At 53.1% G+C, this 14,915-nt stretch overlaps 1 protein-coding gene across 5 annotated transcripts in view; it reads left to right on the top strand.

The window, feature by feature from the left end:
* psap (prosaposin) overlaps positions 1-14,915 on the top strand; it is a 29,707-nt gene that overhangs the window by 2,917 nt on the left and 11,875 nt on the right. For 2 of the 5 annotated variants that reach the window (XM_071391360.1, XM_071391357.1), the window contains exons 2-7: positions 7,755-7,888; positions 8,023-8,097; positions 10,874-10,999; positions 11,864-12,088; positions 12,437-12,580; positions 13,688-13,744. In XM_071391360.1, the coding sequence (XP_071247461.1) occupies positions 7,755-7,888; positions 8,023-8,097; positions 10,874-10,999; positions 11,864-12,088; positions 12,437-12,580; positions 13,688-13,744 (761 nt within the window). The remainder of the gene's footprint in view (positions 1-7,754; positions 7,889-8,022; positions 8,098-10,873; positions 11,000-11,863; positions 12,089-12,436; positions 12,581-13,687; positions 13,745-14,915) is intronic. The other 3 variants (XM_071391361.1, XM_071391359.1, XM_071391358.1) reach the window with 2 other exon arrangements.

Below are 14,915 nucleotides of genomic sequence, written 5' to 3'. Positions count from 1 at the left end.
GGGCAGTCGTGGGTGGGGGGGGTTAGCTGAATTGGGGGGGGGGGGGGTGTTAGCTGAAGGTGCAGTCGGGGGTTTAGGTGAAGGCGTGGGGGGGGGGTTTAGGTGAAGGGGCAGTCGGGGGTTTAGGTGAAGGCGTGGGGGTGGGTTTAGGTGAAGGCGTGGGGGGGGTTTAGGTGAAGGGGCAGTCGGGGGGGGGGGGGGTTTAGCTGAAGGAGGTTCTCTTGTGCCGCCATGTGACGTTTGATTCACTCCCGCCTCACACAGCTGAGTGGCGTAGGCTACAAGCAGCTTTGACCTGTTCCAGTATGCTTCATCAAACTCAAACATGAGATTGATCACTCAACTGTGTTAGTCGTGAATGGTCCTAAACTTTTTTTTTTTTTAATGAAAAGCCGGGCAAGTTTACTGTATAACTATAGGCTATCATGCTAGTGTAGACTCCTAAAATGTAGCCTGTTTTTGTCATGTTTATCCCCCTTGTGATGTTTTCAAAGTAGGTGGTTAAAAAAAAAAGTGAATAGTTGACTCACTGACAATGTAGCATAATGGCTTTGCTCATTGGAGTCAGAGGAGCTGAAATGTCCTTGTGATAACGAGGCCCAGCACCTCACAGAGCAACAACTTGTTGTTTGTCTGCCTAAGAGCCCCCCCCCCCCTCATTTTCTCCATCTCTACTGTAGCTTTCTACTGTAGCTTTCCCAGTACAAGGCAGCATGGGAGAGTGAATGGTTGACTCACTGCAGTGTGAATGTATTATCAGCATATGAACATGAGTGATTTGTTGTACATTGGGTTGCTGACTATGGCCTCAGACGCCTGGGGGTGAGTTTTGGGGCACATCGTACAAGGTTTTGCAACAGAACCAAAAGGAGCGTTTTCTAATTGGACAAATGCACATAGTACCGCCCCCTTTCGGGAATGTTTCGTGCTTACAGGACAGTGCCTGTGTCCTATCTGCTATCTCTTCAGGCTGTTAGCTTGGAGTGGGGCTTTGTGATAACTAGGCAATGTTATGTTGGTTTTTGTCTTGATTTTTCTTTTGTCACATGAGTAGCTATCAGATTGGTTTATTTGGCAAGGGCTGTGCGTCGTCAGTTACTCCCCTCAGTCAATGCAACATTTGTTTTTACGTCTTTGACTGTGAAGATCAGCGTTTTTGCGTCTCTGCAAATTTGGCAAAAAAAACAACTCATGGTAGCCTTTGAATGAAAATAAAATGGTAATATCTTCGGCAGTTAGTGATGGATAAATATGTTTCAACAATAAACTCAACAGTTTTTTGCACAAAAGGTAATCGTGTCTTTTTTTTTTTTCAATTTAGTGATAACCAATTGCGATCTCGTCGCTGTAACTCCCCCAACAGACTCGAGAGGGGCAAAGGTCAAGTCATGCATCCTCTGAAACATGACTTACTAAACCATGCTCCTTAACAAAAAAAAAAAAACCCTCCTTTGCACCTGGTTAAATATAAAACGGTTTAGTGTTGTCCCAATAATGGACTCTCTTATCCAGAGAGACTTACTTACAGGGGGAACTAGGGTTAAATGCCTTGCTGAAGGGCACACCGACAGATTTTTCACCTTGTCGGCTCACGTATTCCAACCAGCGACCGTTCAGTTATTTGCACAATGCTCTTAACCACTAGGCTACCTGCCAGCCATACCAAGACGATACTTGATGCTGTATTGATACAACAAAACAGGAAGTGTATTGGCTGAAGTCGGAGAATAACCACTGGGCTTAATGTTGTTGTTTTTTAAACATTGAACAATATGTTTAACTGATAGAACAACTTTCTTTCAAAAATAAACGCAAATATTAAATAATGCAACATCTGAAATTTCCCTTATGCAAAACCATGTCTGATAACTTATTTTTTTGTTGACAATTACAGAACTCAAATTTTTATTTTATTTGATACATATCAGGGTTTGCTGAGCTATAACGTTCAATAGACCTAGAATCCATTACAGTTAAGTCATTTCTGTTATAATAAATGAAAGAGTTTAGTGCCAAAGCAACAAACACTTAAGCTCGTTTCTGAAGCTTGCTAGTTGGAATCTCAGACTGGGTGACAAATCTGTCTGCCATTGAGCAAAGGAACTCAACCCTAGTTCCTCTAAGTTCTGGATAAGCGCGTCTGCTCAATGACTCAAATGTAAATGTACACATTTATACTATGATTCAGAGTGTATTTCAACTCCCAGGGCGCAATGCTCCACCCAGGGCTCAAGGGGCCAGGGTTCTGGTCTAGAAGCATGGTTTTGACTGGGCCTATAGCTTTGTGTCGGTACTGCAGTTTAACTGACGCCCGAACCAGAGACAATTTCCATAAAGTATGGCTGGTGGCATTGTCATGCTGAGCCTGTAGGAAGGGTACCACATGAGGGAGGAGGATGTCTTCCCTGTAACGCACAGCGGTGAGATTGCCTGCAATGACAACAAGCTCAGTCTGATGATGTGACACCGCACCAGACCATGACGGACCCTCCACCTCCAAATCGATCCCGCTCCAGAGTACAGGCCTCGGTGTAACGCTCATTCCTTCGACGATAAACGCGAATCTGATTTTATCACCCCTGGTGAGACAACCTCGACTCGTCAGTGAAGAGCACTTTTTGCCAGTCCTGTCTGGTCCAGCGACGGTGGGTTTGTGCCCATAGGCGACGTTGTTGCCGGTGATGTCTGGTGAGGACCTGCCTTACAACAGGCCTACAGGCCCTCAGTCCAGCCTCTGTCCGCAATAGGCTGAGAGTCTGAGCACTGATGGAGAGTGTGCGTTCCTGGTGTAACTTGGGCAGTTGTTGTTGCCATCCTGTCCCGCAGGTGTGATGTTCCGATTCTGTGCAGGTGTTACACGTGGTTTGACACTGCGAGGACGATCAGCTGTCTGTCCTGTCTCCCTGTAGCACTGTCTTAGGCATCTCACAGTACGGACATTGCAATTTATTGCCCTGGCCACGTCTGCAGTCCTCATGCCTCCTTGCAGCATGCCTAAGGCACATTCACACAGATGAGCAGGTACCCTGGGCATCTTTTTTTGGTGTTTTACGCAGTCTGTAGAAAGGCCTCTTTAGTGTCCAAAGTTTTCATAACTGTGACCTTAATTGCCTACCGTCTGTAAGCTGTTAGTGTCTTAACAACCGTTCCACAGGTGCATGTTCATTAATTGTTTATGGTTCATTGAACGAGCATGGGAAACAGTGTTTAAACCCTTTACAATGAAGATCTGTGAAGTTATTTGGATTTTTATTGATTATCTTTGAAAGACAAGGTCCTGAAAAAGGGCCTTTTCTTTCTTTTTGTTGCTGACTTAATATATTAATATTGTAATTTGCTTATGGAGCCAGTTTTGTCACGCTGTAGGCATAGAGGTATGTTTTTAAAAGAAGCTGTCTCTTTTCTCTCCTCTCGCTTCTCAAACGTGGCTTACTCTGTCAGCTAGCCTGGCTAGCTAGAGAACTTTCAGACAAATTACTAGATGGACTTGATCCTCTCAATCTGTATATGACGTGAAACGTGTTTGACAGAAGTACCGAAAGTAACACATTCTTGTACCGGAACTGTTTTTATGTTCTAGTATTGGGTGGGTGGGGGGGGGGGGGGTACTGACATAGTGTACAATGACTGTTATATTTTGGTCTTCCGTAGGTTCTCTTTTCAGGGACAACTGTGTACTTTTGTGTGTGGACACCCCTTCAAATTTGTGGATTTGGCTATTTCAGCCACACCCATTGCTGACAGGTGTATAAAATCGAGCACACAGACATGCAATCTCCATAGACAAACATTGGCAGTGGAATGTCCGGTACTGAAGACCTCAGTGACTTTCAACTTGGCATCATAGTCAGCTTGTCAAAATGGCTGTCCTGCTAGAGCTGCCCCAGTCAACTGTAAGTGCTGTTATTGTGAAGTGAAAAATGTCTTGGCGCAACACCGGCTCAGCCGTGAAGTGGTAGGCCACAAGCTCACAGAACAGGACCACTACTGAGTTCCAAACTGCCCCTGGAAGCAACGTCAGCAAAATAACTTTGTCGGAAGCTTCATGGGTTTCCATGGCTGAGCAGCCGCACACAAGCCTAAGATCACCATGCGCACTGCTACGCATTGGCTGGAGTGGTGTAAAGCTTGCCGCCATTGGACTCTGGAAACGGGACAAATCTGGGTTTGGTGGATGCCAGGAGAACGCTACCTGCCCCAATGCATAGTGCCAACTGTAATGTTTGGTGGAGGAATAATGGTCTGGGGGGCTTTTCATGGTTCGCGTGGGGGGTGAGCGCGATCCATCCATGACACTCCTGCTAAATCCAATTTCAGTCGGTGTAGATGAAAGGGGGGAGACGGGTTAAAGAAGGATTTTTAATCCTTGAGACATGGCTTGTGTATGTGTCCCATTCAGAGGGTGACTGGGAAAGACAAACCATTTGAAGTACCTTTTGAACGGGGTGTGGTAGTTTGAGTATGTCAGAACTGCAACACTGCTGGGTTTTTCACGCTCAATAGTTTCCCGTTTTGTATCAAGAACACTCCACCACCCAACGGACATCCAGCCAACTTTACACAACTATGGGAAGCATTGGACTCCACATGGGCCAGCATCCCTGTAGAACGCTTTCGACACCGTGTGTGAAGTCCATGACCTAACGTATTGAGGCTGTTCTGAGGGCAAAAGAGAGGGGTGTAACTCAATATTAGGAAGGTGTTCTTAATGTTTTGTACACTGTGTGGATAGCTGCTGTGTTCATATTGAGGCCAACTGCCTTTAATTTTCTCCAGATGGCGGATTGGACACTGACCTCGTTGACCTCTCTAACGTATATGTGTGGTGTGTGTGTATATATATATATATATATATATATATAAAATACAGTCTAACAGATGGCTGGTGTTGGGTGCTTTCCACTGTGGTTTCTTGGTAGGATCTGTTTCCAAAACTGAAATATAGTGAACTTAGTTTTTTTTTTCTTTTTTCTCTGCCTCTCTGATCAGATGAGGAAGTAGACCTAGGTGGTCGTGGCATTTCCCTTACGAGTCACATGATCCTTCTTTCACTTCCTGTTCTCAGATTTATTTTAGGGAATTGTAATACGTCTCTACTTTCGCCTGTTTGAAAAGGAACTGGACCTAGGTTACTTGTAGGGCTGGGACTAGGTTACTTGTAGGGCTGGGACTAGGTTACTTGTAGGGCTGGGACTAGGTTACTTGTAGGGCTGGGACTAGGTTACTTGTAGGGCTGGGACTAGGTTACTTGTAGGGCTGGGACTAGGTTACTTGTAGGGCTGGGACTAGGTTACTTGTAGGGCTGGGACTAGGTTACTTGTAGGGCTGGGACTAGGTTACTTGTAGGGCTGGGACTAGGTTACTTGTAGGGCTGGGACTAGGTTACTTGTAGGGCTGGGACTAGGTTACTTGTAGGGCTGGGACTAGGTTACTTGTAGGGCTGGGACTAGGTTACTTGTAGGGCTGGGACTAGGTTACTTGTAGGGCTGGGACTAGGTTACTTGTAGGGCTGGGACTAGGTTACTTGTAGGGCTGGGACTAGGTTACTTGTAGGGCTGGGACTAGGTTACTTGTAGGGCTGGGACTAGGTTACTTGTAGGGCTGGGACTAGGTTACTTGTAGGGCTGGGACTAGGTTACTTGTAGGGCTGGGACTGGGTTACATACATACTGGGACTAGGTTACTGTAGGGCTGGGACTGGGTTACTGTAGGGCTGGGACTGGGTTACTGTAGGGCTGGGACTGGGTTACTGTAGGGCTGGGACTGGGTTACTGTAGGGCTGGGACTGGGTTACTGTAGGGCTGGAACTAGGTTACTGTAGGGCTGGGTTGCTGTAGGGCTGGGACTAGGTTACTGTAGGGCTGGGACTGGGTTACTGTGGGACTGGGTTACTGTAGGACTGGGTTACTGTAGGGCTGGGACTGGGTTACTGTAGGACTGGGTTACTGTAGGACTGGGTTACTGTAGGGCTGGGACTAGGTTACTGTAGGGCTGGGACTGGGTTACTGTAGGGCTGGGACTGGGTTACTGTAGGGCTGGGACTGGGTTACTGTAGGGCTGGGACTGGGTTACATACATACTGGGACTAGGTTACTGTAGGGCTGGGACTGGGACTGGGACTGGGTTACTGTAGGGCTGGGACTGGGTTACTGTAGGGCTGGGACTGGGTTACTGTAGGGCTGGGACTGGGTTACTGTAGGGCTGGGACTGGGTTGCTGTAGGGCTGGGACTAGGTTACTGTAGGGCTGGGACTAGGTTACTGTAGGGCTGGGACTGGGTTACTGTGGGACTGGGTTACTGTAGGACTGGGTTACTGTAGGGCTGGGACTGGGTTACTGTAGGACTGGGTTACTGTAGGACTGGGACTGGGTTACTGTAGGACTGGGACTGGGTTACATACATACTGTAGGACTAGGTTACATGCATACTGTAGGACTAGGTTACATGCATACTGTAGGACTAGGTTACATGCATACTGTAGGACTAGGTTACATGCATACTGTAGGACTAGGTTACATGCATACTGTAGGACTAGGTTACATGCATACTGTAGGACTAGGTTACATGCATACTGTAGGACTAGGTTACATACATACTGTAGGACTAGGTTACATACCGTAGGCCAATGTCTTCAGTATAATGGCTAGGCCTGAACAGATCCTTCAAACAAATAGGTTGACTTATAAACCAATGAATGTTTAACATACACTGTCTACCTAAGAATGTGTAGGGCAGTGTCACTTCCGCTACACCGACCGTTTGGGATAGATGGGTAGGCAGATAAATGGTAGCTGTCACCACCCCTCTGTTGGGTACTGAACAGTCTCTCCTAGCTGTCACCACCCCTCTGTTGGGTACAGAACAGTGTGTCTACTCTCTCCTAGCTGTCGCCACCCCTCTGTTGGGTACAGAACAGTGTGTCTACTCTCTCCTAGCTGTCGCCACCCCTCTGTTGGGTACAGAACAGTGTGTCTACTCTCTCCTAGCTGTCGCCACCCCTCTGTTGGGTACTGAACAGTCTCTCCTAGCTGTCACCACCCCTCTGTTGGGTACTGAACAGTCTCTCCTAGCTGTCACCACCCCTCTGTTGGGTACAGAACAGTCTCTCCTAGCTGTCGCCACCCCTCTGTTGGGTACAGAACAGTCTCTCCTAGCTGTCGCCACCCCTCTGTTGGGTACAGAACAGTCTCTCCTAGCTGTCACCACCCCTCTGTTGGGTCCAGAACAGTCTCTCCTAGCTGTCACCACCCCTCTGTTGGGTACAGAACAGTCTCTCCTAGCTGTCGCCACCCCTCTGTTGGGTACAGAACAGTCTCTCCTAGCTGTCACCACCCCTCTGTTGGGTACTGAACAGTGTGTCTACTCTCTCCTAGCTGTCACCACCCCTCTGTTGGGTACTGAACAGTGTGTCTACTCTCTCCTAGCTGTCGCCACCCCTCTGTTGGGTACTGAACAGTCTCTCCTAGCTGTCGCCACCCCTCTGTTGGGTACTGAACAGTCTCTCCTAGCTGTCACCACCCCTCTGTTGGGTACTGAACAGTCTCTCCTAGCTGTCGCCACCCCTCTGTTGGGTACTGAACAGTGTGTCTACTCTCTCCTAGCTGTCACCACCCCTCTGTTGGGTACTGAACAGTGTGTCTACTCTCTCCTAGCTCTCACCACCCCTCTGTTGGGTACTGAACAGTGTGTCTACTCTCTCCTAGCTGTCGCCACCCCTCTGTTGGGTACTGAACAGTGTGTCTACTCTCTCCTAGCTGTCGCCACCCCTCTGTTGGGTACTGAACAGTGTGCCCGTGGTCCTCCCTACTGGTGCCAAAATGTGAAGACTGCCTCCATCTGTGGCGCCGTAGTCCACTGCCAGCAGAACGTATGGAACCAGCCCCAGATGGTGAGACTAGTCTAAGTTATTGTCTAATGAAGGTGGGGAAAGGTATTTTCCCTGTGTAAACGGATGAACAGTGGACATTGTTTAACCTGGCCTTGGTTTTGCTTCCCTAATCAACTCCCTCCTCCCTGTTTCAGAAATCCGTGCCATGTGACCTGTGTAAGGGGTTGCTGATTGCGGTGGACCAGCTGCTGAACAACAATGCTACTCAGGTGAGTCATGGAGGATGAATGTGGGGAAGTTCCCTGTTTGTTGTTGCTGGAAACAAATTCATGCTCTGCCAAACTGTCTTCTATCCAGTGTACACAAGTGGTACAAATATGCCAAACTGTCTTCTATCCAGTGTACACAAGTGGTACGAATATGCCAAAACTGTCCTCCGCTCCCAGATGAATGAGTGCTTTAAGATAGAAACACTACTCAGCCATTGTGCACTCAAACCTCTACTAGGGGAGCCCCATTTAAAAATGTTGTCGTCCTGAATTAGTTCACGTGATTTACGTAGTAAAGGGCTTGATGATTAGTTGAATCGGGTACTATTTCTGGAATGGTTCAAATACATGGAACCGCTGGGGGGGCCAGAGGAGAGGCTGGGGGGGCCAGAGGAGAGGCTGGGGGGCCCGTCGCTCCACATAGTGGGGCCAGAGGCTGGGGGTCCCAGAGGAGAGGCTGGGGGTCCCAGAGGAGAGGCTGGGGGGTCCCAGAGGAGAGGCTGGGGGGCCCGTCGCTCCGCATAGTGGGGTCTGAGGCTGGGGGGGGGCCCGTCGCTCCACATAGTGGGGTCTGGGGGGGGGGGACCAGTCGCTCCGCATAGTGGGGTCTGAGGCTGGGGGGGGGCCCGTCGCTCCACATAGTGGGGTCTGAGGCTGGGGGGGGCCCGTCGCTCCACATAGTGGGGTCTGAGGCTGGGGGGGGCCCGTCGCTCCACATAGTGGGGTCTGAGGCTGGGGGGGGCCCGTCGCTCCACATAGTGGGGTCTGAGGCTGGGGGGGGCCCGTCGCTCCACATAGTGGGGTCTGAGGCTGGGGGGGGCCCGTCGCTCCGCATAGTGGGGTCTGAGGCTGGGGGGGGGGGGGGCCCGTCGCTCCGCATAGTGGGGTCTGAGGCTGGGGGGGGGGGGCCCGTCGCTCCGCATAGTGGGGTCTGAGGCTGGGGGGGGGGGGCCCGTCGCTCCGCATAGTGGGGTCTGAGGCTGGGGGGGGGGGGCCCGTCGCTCCGCATAGTGGGGTCTGAGGCTGGGGGGGGGCCGTCGCTCCGCATAATGGGGTCTGAGGCTGGGGGGGGCAGTCGCTCCGCATAGTGGGGTCTGAGGCTGGGGGGGGGCCGTCGCTCCACATAGTGGGGTCTGAGGCTGGGGGGCCCGTCGCTCCGCATAGTGGGGTCTGAGGCTGGGGGGGGGCCCGTCGCTCCGCATAGTGGGGTCTGAGGCTGGGGGGGGGGCCCGTCGCTCCGCATAGTGGGGTCTGAGGCTGGGGGGGGGGGCCCGTCGCTCCGCATAGTGGGGTCTGAGGCTGGGGGGGGGGCCCGTCGCTCCGCATAGTGGGGTCTGAGGCTGGGGGGGGGGCCCGTCGCTCCGCATAGTGGGGTCTGAGGCTGGGGGGGGGGCCCGTCGCTCCGCATAGTGGGGTCTGAGGCTGGGGGGGGGGCCCGTCGCTCCGCATAGTGGGGTCTGAGGCTGGGGGGGGGGCCCGTCGCTCCGCATAGTGGGGTCTGAGGCTGGGGGGGGGCCCGTCGCTCCGCATAGTGGGGTCTGAGGCTGGGGGGGGGCCGTCGCTCCACCTAGTGGGGTCTGAGGCTGGGGGGGGCCTGTCGCTCCACCTAGTGGAGGCTGGGGGGGGGGCCGTCGCTCCGTATAGTGGGGTCTGAGGCTGGGGGGGGGCCCGCCGCTCCACCTAGTGGGGTCTGAGGCTGGGGGGGGGCCGTCGCTCCGCATAGTGGGGTCTGAGGCTGGGGGGGCCAGAGGAGAGGCTGGGGGGGCCGTCGCTCCACATAGTGGGGTCTGAGGCTGGGGGGGGCCCCGTCGCTCCACATAGTGGGGTCTGAGGCTGGGGGGGGGGCCCGTCGCTCCGCATAGTGGGGTCTGAGGCTGGGGGGGGGGCCCCGTCGCTCCACATAGTGGGGTCTGAGGCTGGGGGGGGCCCCGTCGCTCCACATAGTGGGGTCTGAGGCTGGGGGGGGGGCCCGTCGCTCCGCATAGTGGGGTCTGAGGCTGGGGGGGGGGCCCCGTCGCTCCACATAGTGGGGTTTGAGGCTGGGGGGGTCGCTCCACATAGTGGGGTCTGAGGCTGGGGGGGCCAGAGGAGAGGCTGGGGGGCCCGTCGCTCCACATAGTGGGGTCTGAGGCTGGGGGGGGCCAGAGGAGAGGCTGGGGGGGCTGTCGCGCCGCATAGTGGGGTCTGAGGCTGGGGGGGCCAGAGGAGAGGCTGGGGGGGCCGTCGCTCCACATAGTGGGGTCTGAGGCTGGGGGGGGCCAGAGGAGAGGCTGGGGGGGCCAGAGGAGAGGCTGGGGGGGCCAGAGGAGAGGCTGGGGGGGCCCCGTCGCTCCACATAGTGGGGTCTGAGGCTGGGGGGGCCAGAGGAGAGGCTCGGGGGGGGCCCCGTCGCTCCACATAGTGGGGTCTGAGGCTGGGGGGGGCCAGAGGAGAGGCTGGGGGGGCTGTCGCGCCGCATAGTGGGGTCTGAGGCTGGGGGGGCCAGAGGAGAGGCTGGGGGGGCCGTCGCTCCACATAGTGGGGTCTGAGGCTGGGGGGGGGGGGGCCAGAGGAGAGGCTGGGGGGGCCAGAGGAGAGGCTGGGGGGGCCCCGTCGCTCCACATAGTGGGGTCTGAGGCTGGGGGGGCCAGAGGAGAGGCTCGGGGGGGGCCCCGTCGCTCCACATAGTGGGGTCTGAGGCTGGGGGGGCCAGAGGAGAGGCTCGGGGGGGGCCCCGTCGCTCCACATAGTGGGGTCTGAGGGTAGGCGACTCTAAGCTGATGTTCATGTCCTCTAGGGTGAGATCCTGGACGTCCTGGAGAAGGCCTGTCACCTGATCCCTGACAAGAGCCTGGCTGCAGAGTGTAAAGACACGGTGGACAAATACTACCCTATCCTCATTGGTGTCATCGCTGGAGAGCTGGTACACACACACACACACACACACACACACACACACGGGTTTATGGGAAAGTAAGCTAGCCTACAGACACAGTGAGGGAGAGAGAAATGGTTTGTTATTCATAATCAATCCAACATCCTCATACTGCTAAGCTAAATGGCATTGTTTCAAGGTCATTCCAGGTATAATTTAGCCATTTGAATTTGATAAATGTTTATCCTTAATGCTATTAGCCCATACTAAATGTATTGAATTACAGTTTCACTACATAATTGGTTTGTGGATTCATGTTTATTGTATTGCTATTGAACATTGAAATCTGAGAGCTCCTCAGAATAAGAGTTGGGTTCACCCTAGTAAACATTAGGAGGATATATGGCCCATTATGTAACACTAGCCCGTAGTGGGACACTAGCTGCACCCGTAGTGGGACACTAGCTGCACCCGTAGTGGGACACTAGCTGCACCCGTAGTGGGGCACTAGCTGCACCCGTAGTGGGGCACTAGCTGCACCCGTAGTGGGACACTAGCTGCACCCGTAGTGGGACACTAGCTACACCCGTAGTGTGTAGACACAGGGCCATTTTTAGTCATTAGAGTTGAGCTCTGTGTAGTAATGGTCATTTATTGGAAAGTACACAGATATTCTGTTGGGGACCGGGGAACACGGTGGCTGTTCTGTTGGGGACCGGGGAATTAATGGCATTTAGGATGCCAGCTGCATATAGATTAACCCGGTTCCTGGACTCAAACACACTTTCAATGGAAATATTGTTTTGGACAAGGCCTAATCTGGATCTGTGAAGTGGGAAATTGACCCTGAGAGTTTATTGTAGTGAGATGTACAGATTGTAGTGACCAGAGTCTGATGTTTCTGGATTCCAGAAGAACCCTCAGGTGGTGTGTGGTGCCATAGGTCTGTGTGGCTCCCAGCAGGCAGCTCTGGCCAGACTCCAGGCTCAGATCCAGTCTAACCAGATCCCACAGCTCACGTCCAATGAGATTCCTCAGGAAGACCTGGCCCAGAGGGTCGCCCCCTTCCTCCTCAACATCCCTGGGCTCCTCTACCCCCAGGCCAAGGAGAACACCAAGCAAGAGGTTCCTAAACAGGTACGCCAGTCGTCATAGAATCTTGGGGGTTGTAATTCTGGTCTTTGGTGTCTAAGGTTGGGTTTCTGTGGAATAATTGTTAAAGGACTTTACAAAATCATTAGAGTTATAATTTACTATGGTGCCCAGCATAGCTGCACATAAGTTATGTTCAGTAGGGCACAAAGTACCAAATCTTTTTGCAACTGAAATCTGTCTTATTGATCAAATTCTGGCTGTACGTTCCCATTCCAAACTGTTATTTCACTACTGACCATGACCCAATACCAACTTTAAACCGTCACTGATTTTCATATGTGTAACTGCTACTCCTTTATTCACTAGTGAGGGTCTTCTGTCTCCTTGTAGGAGGCTGGAGACTTGTGTGAAGACTGTGTGAAGTTCATCACAGACTTCCAGGACGAGGCGAAGAGAAACACAACCTTCATCAACTCTCTGATTGAACGGATCCAGAGCCAGTGTGACCTGCTGGGGCCTGGAATCTCTGACATGGTGAGAGGACTACGTACTTATCTAGCCAGTGTGACCTGCTGGGGCCTGGAATCTCTGACATGGTGAGAGGACTACGTAGTTATCGGGCTAGGAGTTAGTGAGAGGACTACGTAGTGATCTAGCTAGGAGTTAGTGATCTAGCTAGGAGTTAGTGATCTGGCTAGGAGTTAGTGATCTGGCGAGGAGTTAGTGATCTGGCGAGGAGTTAGTGATCTGGCGAGGAGTTAGTGATCTGGCGAGGAGTTAGTGATCTGGCGAGGAGTTAGTGATCTAGCTAGGAGTTAGTGATCTGGCGAGGAGTTAGTGATCTGGCGAGGAGTTAGTGATCTGGCGAGGAGTTAGTGATCTGGCGAGGAGTTAGTGATCTGGCGAGGAGTTAGTGATCTGGCGAGGAGTTAGTGATCTGGCGAGGAGTTAGTGATCTGGCGAGGAGTTAGTGATCTGGCGAGGAGTTAGTGATCTGGCGAGGAGTTAGTGATCTGGCGAGGAGTTAGTGATCTGGCGAGGAGTTAGTGATCTGGCGAGGAGTTAGTGATCTGGCGAGGAGTTAGTGATCTGGCGAGGAGTTAGTGATCTGGCGAGGAGTTAGTGATCTGGCGAGGAGTTAGTGATCTGGCGAGGAGTTAGTGATCTGGCGAGGAGTTAGTGATCTGGCGAGGAGTTAGTGATCTGGCGAGGAGTTAGTGATCTGGCGAGGAGTTAGTGATCTGGCGAGGAGTGAGTTTTTAAACAAGTTCGGTGGAGTGACTATTTTGAGTAATCCAGCAATGGAATTAGCCATAATCTAATTTACAGTTCGTGCCCTAGATGCCATCTGGTTTAATGCATTAGTTGGTTTATTTGACCCTGCTCGTTATCCATGAATGTTCAAACATGTTGAACAGTCTGGCCTTAATAATCTCTAGCCCGGCACAGCCAGAAGAGGACCGGCCACCCCTCAGAGCCTGGTTCCTCTCTAGGTTTCTTCCTAGGTTCCCGCCTTTCTAGGGAGTAAAAAAAGGGTTTTATAAATACATTTGATTGGAAGTATTTGTTGGTCAATCTATGAAGCTGGTTTGGGTTTCGACTGACTTTGTTTCTGACTGTGTTTTGTCTTCTGTGTTTCAGTGCAAGCAGTATATCAGCCAGTACGCTCCCCTCGTCGCCCTGCAGCTCATGTCCATGGTCAGTCACTCAGTGTCTTCTAGGGTGTGTCCAAAATGCCATCCTGTTTCATGTATTTAGTGCACCACTTCTGGTTTTCAGCCCCCCCCAAACTGGAGAGGTTTCTCTTCTGCTGATGTGTAATTGTAGCTGATAACTCTGCACAGTGTTGCCTGACAAATACTTAACAGGTTTATACGTGAACCAATATGTATGTCATAATAATTTAGTGTATCTATATGTATATCCAGACTCTTACTACAGCTCCTCCTAGCCTGCTGATTCCATTCACATCTTTAATCGTTTTTATTTTCCCCTCCATTCATGCGCCTCTTCCTGCTCTCTCCCCTCCTGCTCTCTCCCCTCCTGCTCTCTCCCCTCCTGCTCTCTCCCCTCCTGCTCTCTCCCCTCCTGCTCTCTCCCCTCCCGCTCTCTCCCCTCCTGCTCTCTCCCCTCCTGCTCTCTCCCCTCCTGCTCTCTCCCCTCCTGCTCTCTCCCCTCCCGCTCTCTCCCCTCCCGCTCTCTCCCCTCCCGCTCTCTCCCCCTCCCGCTCTCTCCCCCTCCCGCTCTCTCCCCCTCCCGCTCTCTCCCCCTCCCGCTCTCTCCCCCTCCCGCTCTCTCCCCCTCCCGCTCTCTCCCCCTCCCGCTCTCTCCCCCTCCCGCTCTCTCCCCCTCCCGCTCTCTCCCCCTCCCGCTCTCTCCCCCTCCCGCTCTCTCCCCCTCCCGCTCTCTCCCCCTCCCGCTCTCTCGCCCTCCCGCTCTCTCGCCCTCCCGCTCTCTCGCCCTCCCGCTCTCTCGCCCTCCCGCTCTCTCGCCCTCCCGCTCTCTCGCCCTCCCGCTCTCTCGCCCTCCCGCTCTCTCGCCCTCCCGCTCTCTCGCCCTCCCGCTCTCTCGCCCTCCCGCTCTCTCGCCCTCTCCCCTCCCGCTCTCTCGCTCTCTCCCCCTCCCGCTCTCTCGCTCTCTCCCCTCCCGCTCTCTCGCTCTCTCCCCTCCCGCTCTCTCCCCCTCCCGCTCTCTCCCCCTCCCGCTCTCTCCCCCTCCCGCTCTCTCCCCCTCCCGCTCTCTCCCCCTCCCGCTCTCTCCCCCTCCCGCTCTCTCCCCCTCCCGCTCTCTCCCCCTCCCGCTCTCTCCCCCTCCCGCTCTCTCCCCTCCCGCTCTCTCGCTCTCTCGCCTCCCGCTCTCTCGCTCTCTC

This window comes from Salvelinus alpinus, chromosome 3 (genome assembly GCF_045679555.1).
Source record: "Salvelinus alpinus chromosome 3, SLU_Salpinus.1, whole genome shotgun sequence".
In the NCBI taxonomy this organism is placed as follows: domain Eukaryota; kingdom Metazoa; phylum Chordata; class Actinopteri; order Salmoniformes; family Salmonidae; genus Salvelinus; species Salvelinus alpinus.
Note: the sequence above shows the minus strand (reverse complement) of the source record. Positions and strands in the feature narration are given on the sequence as shown.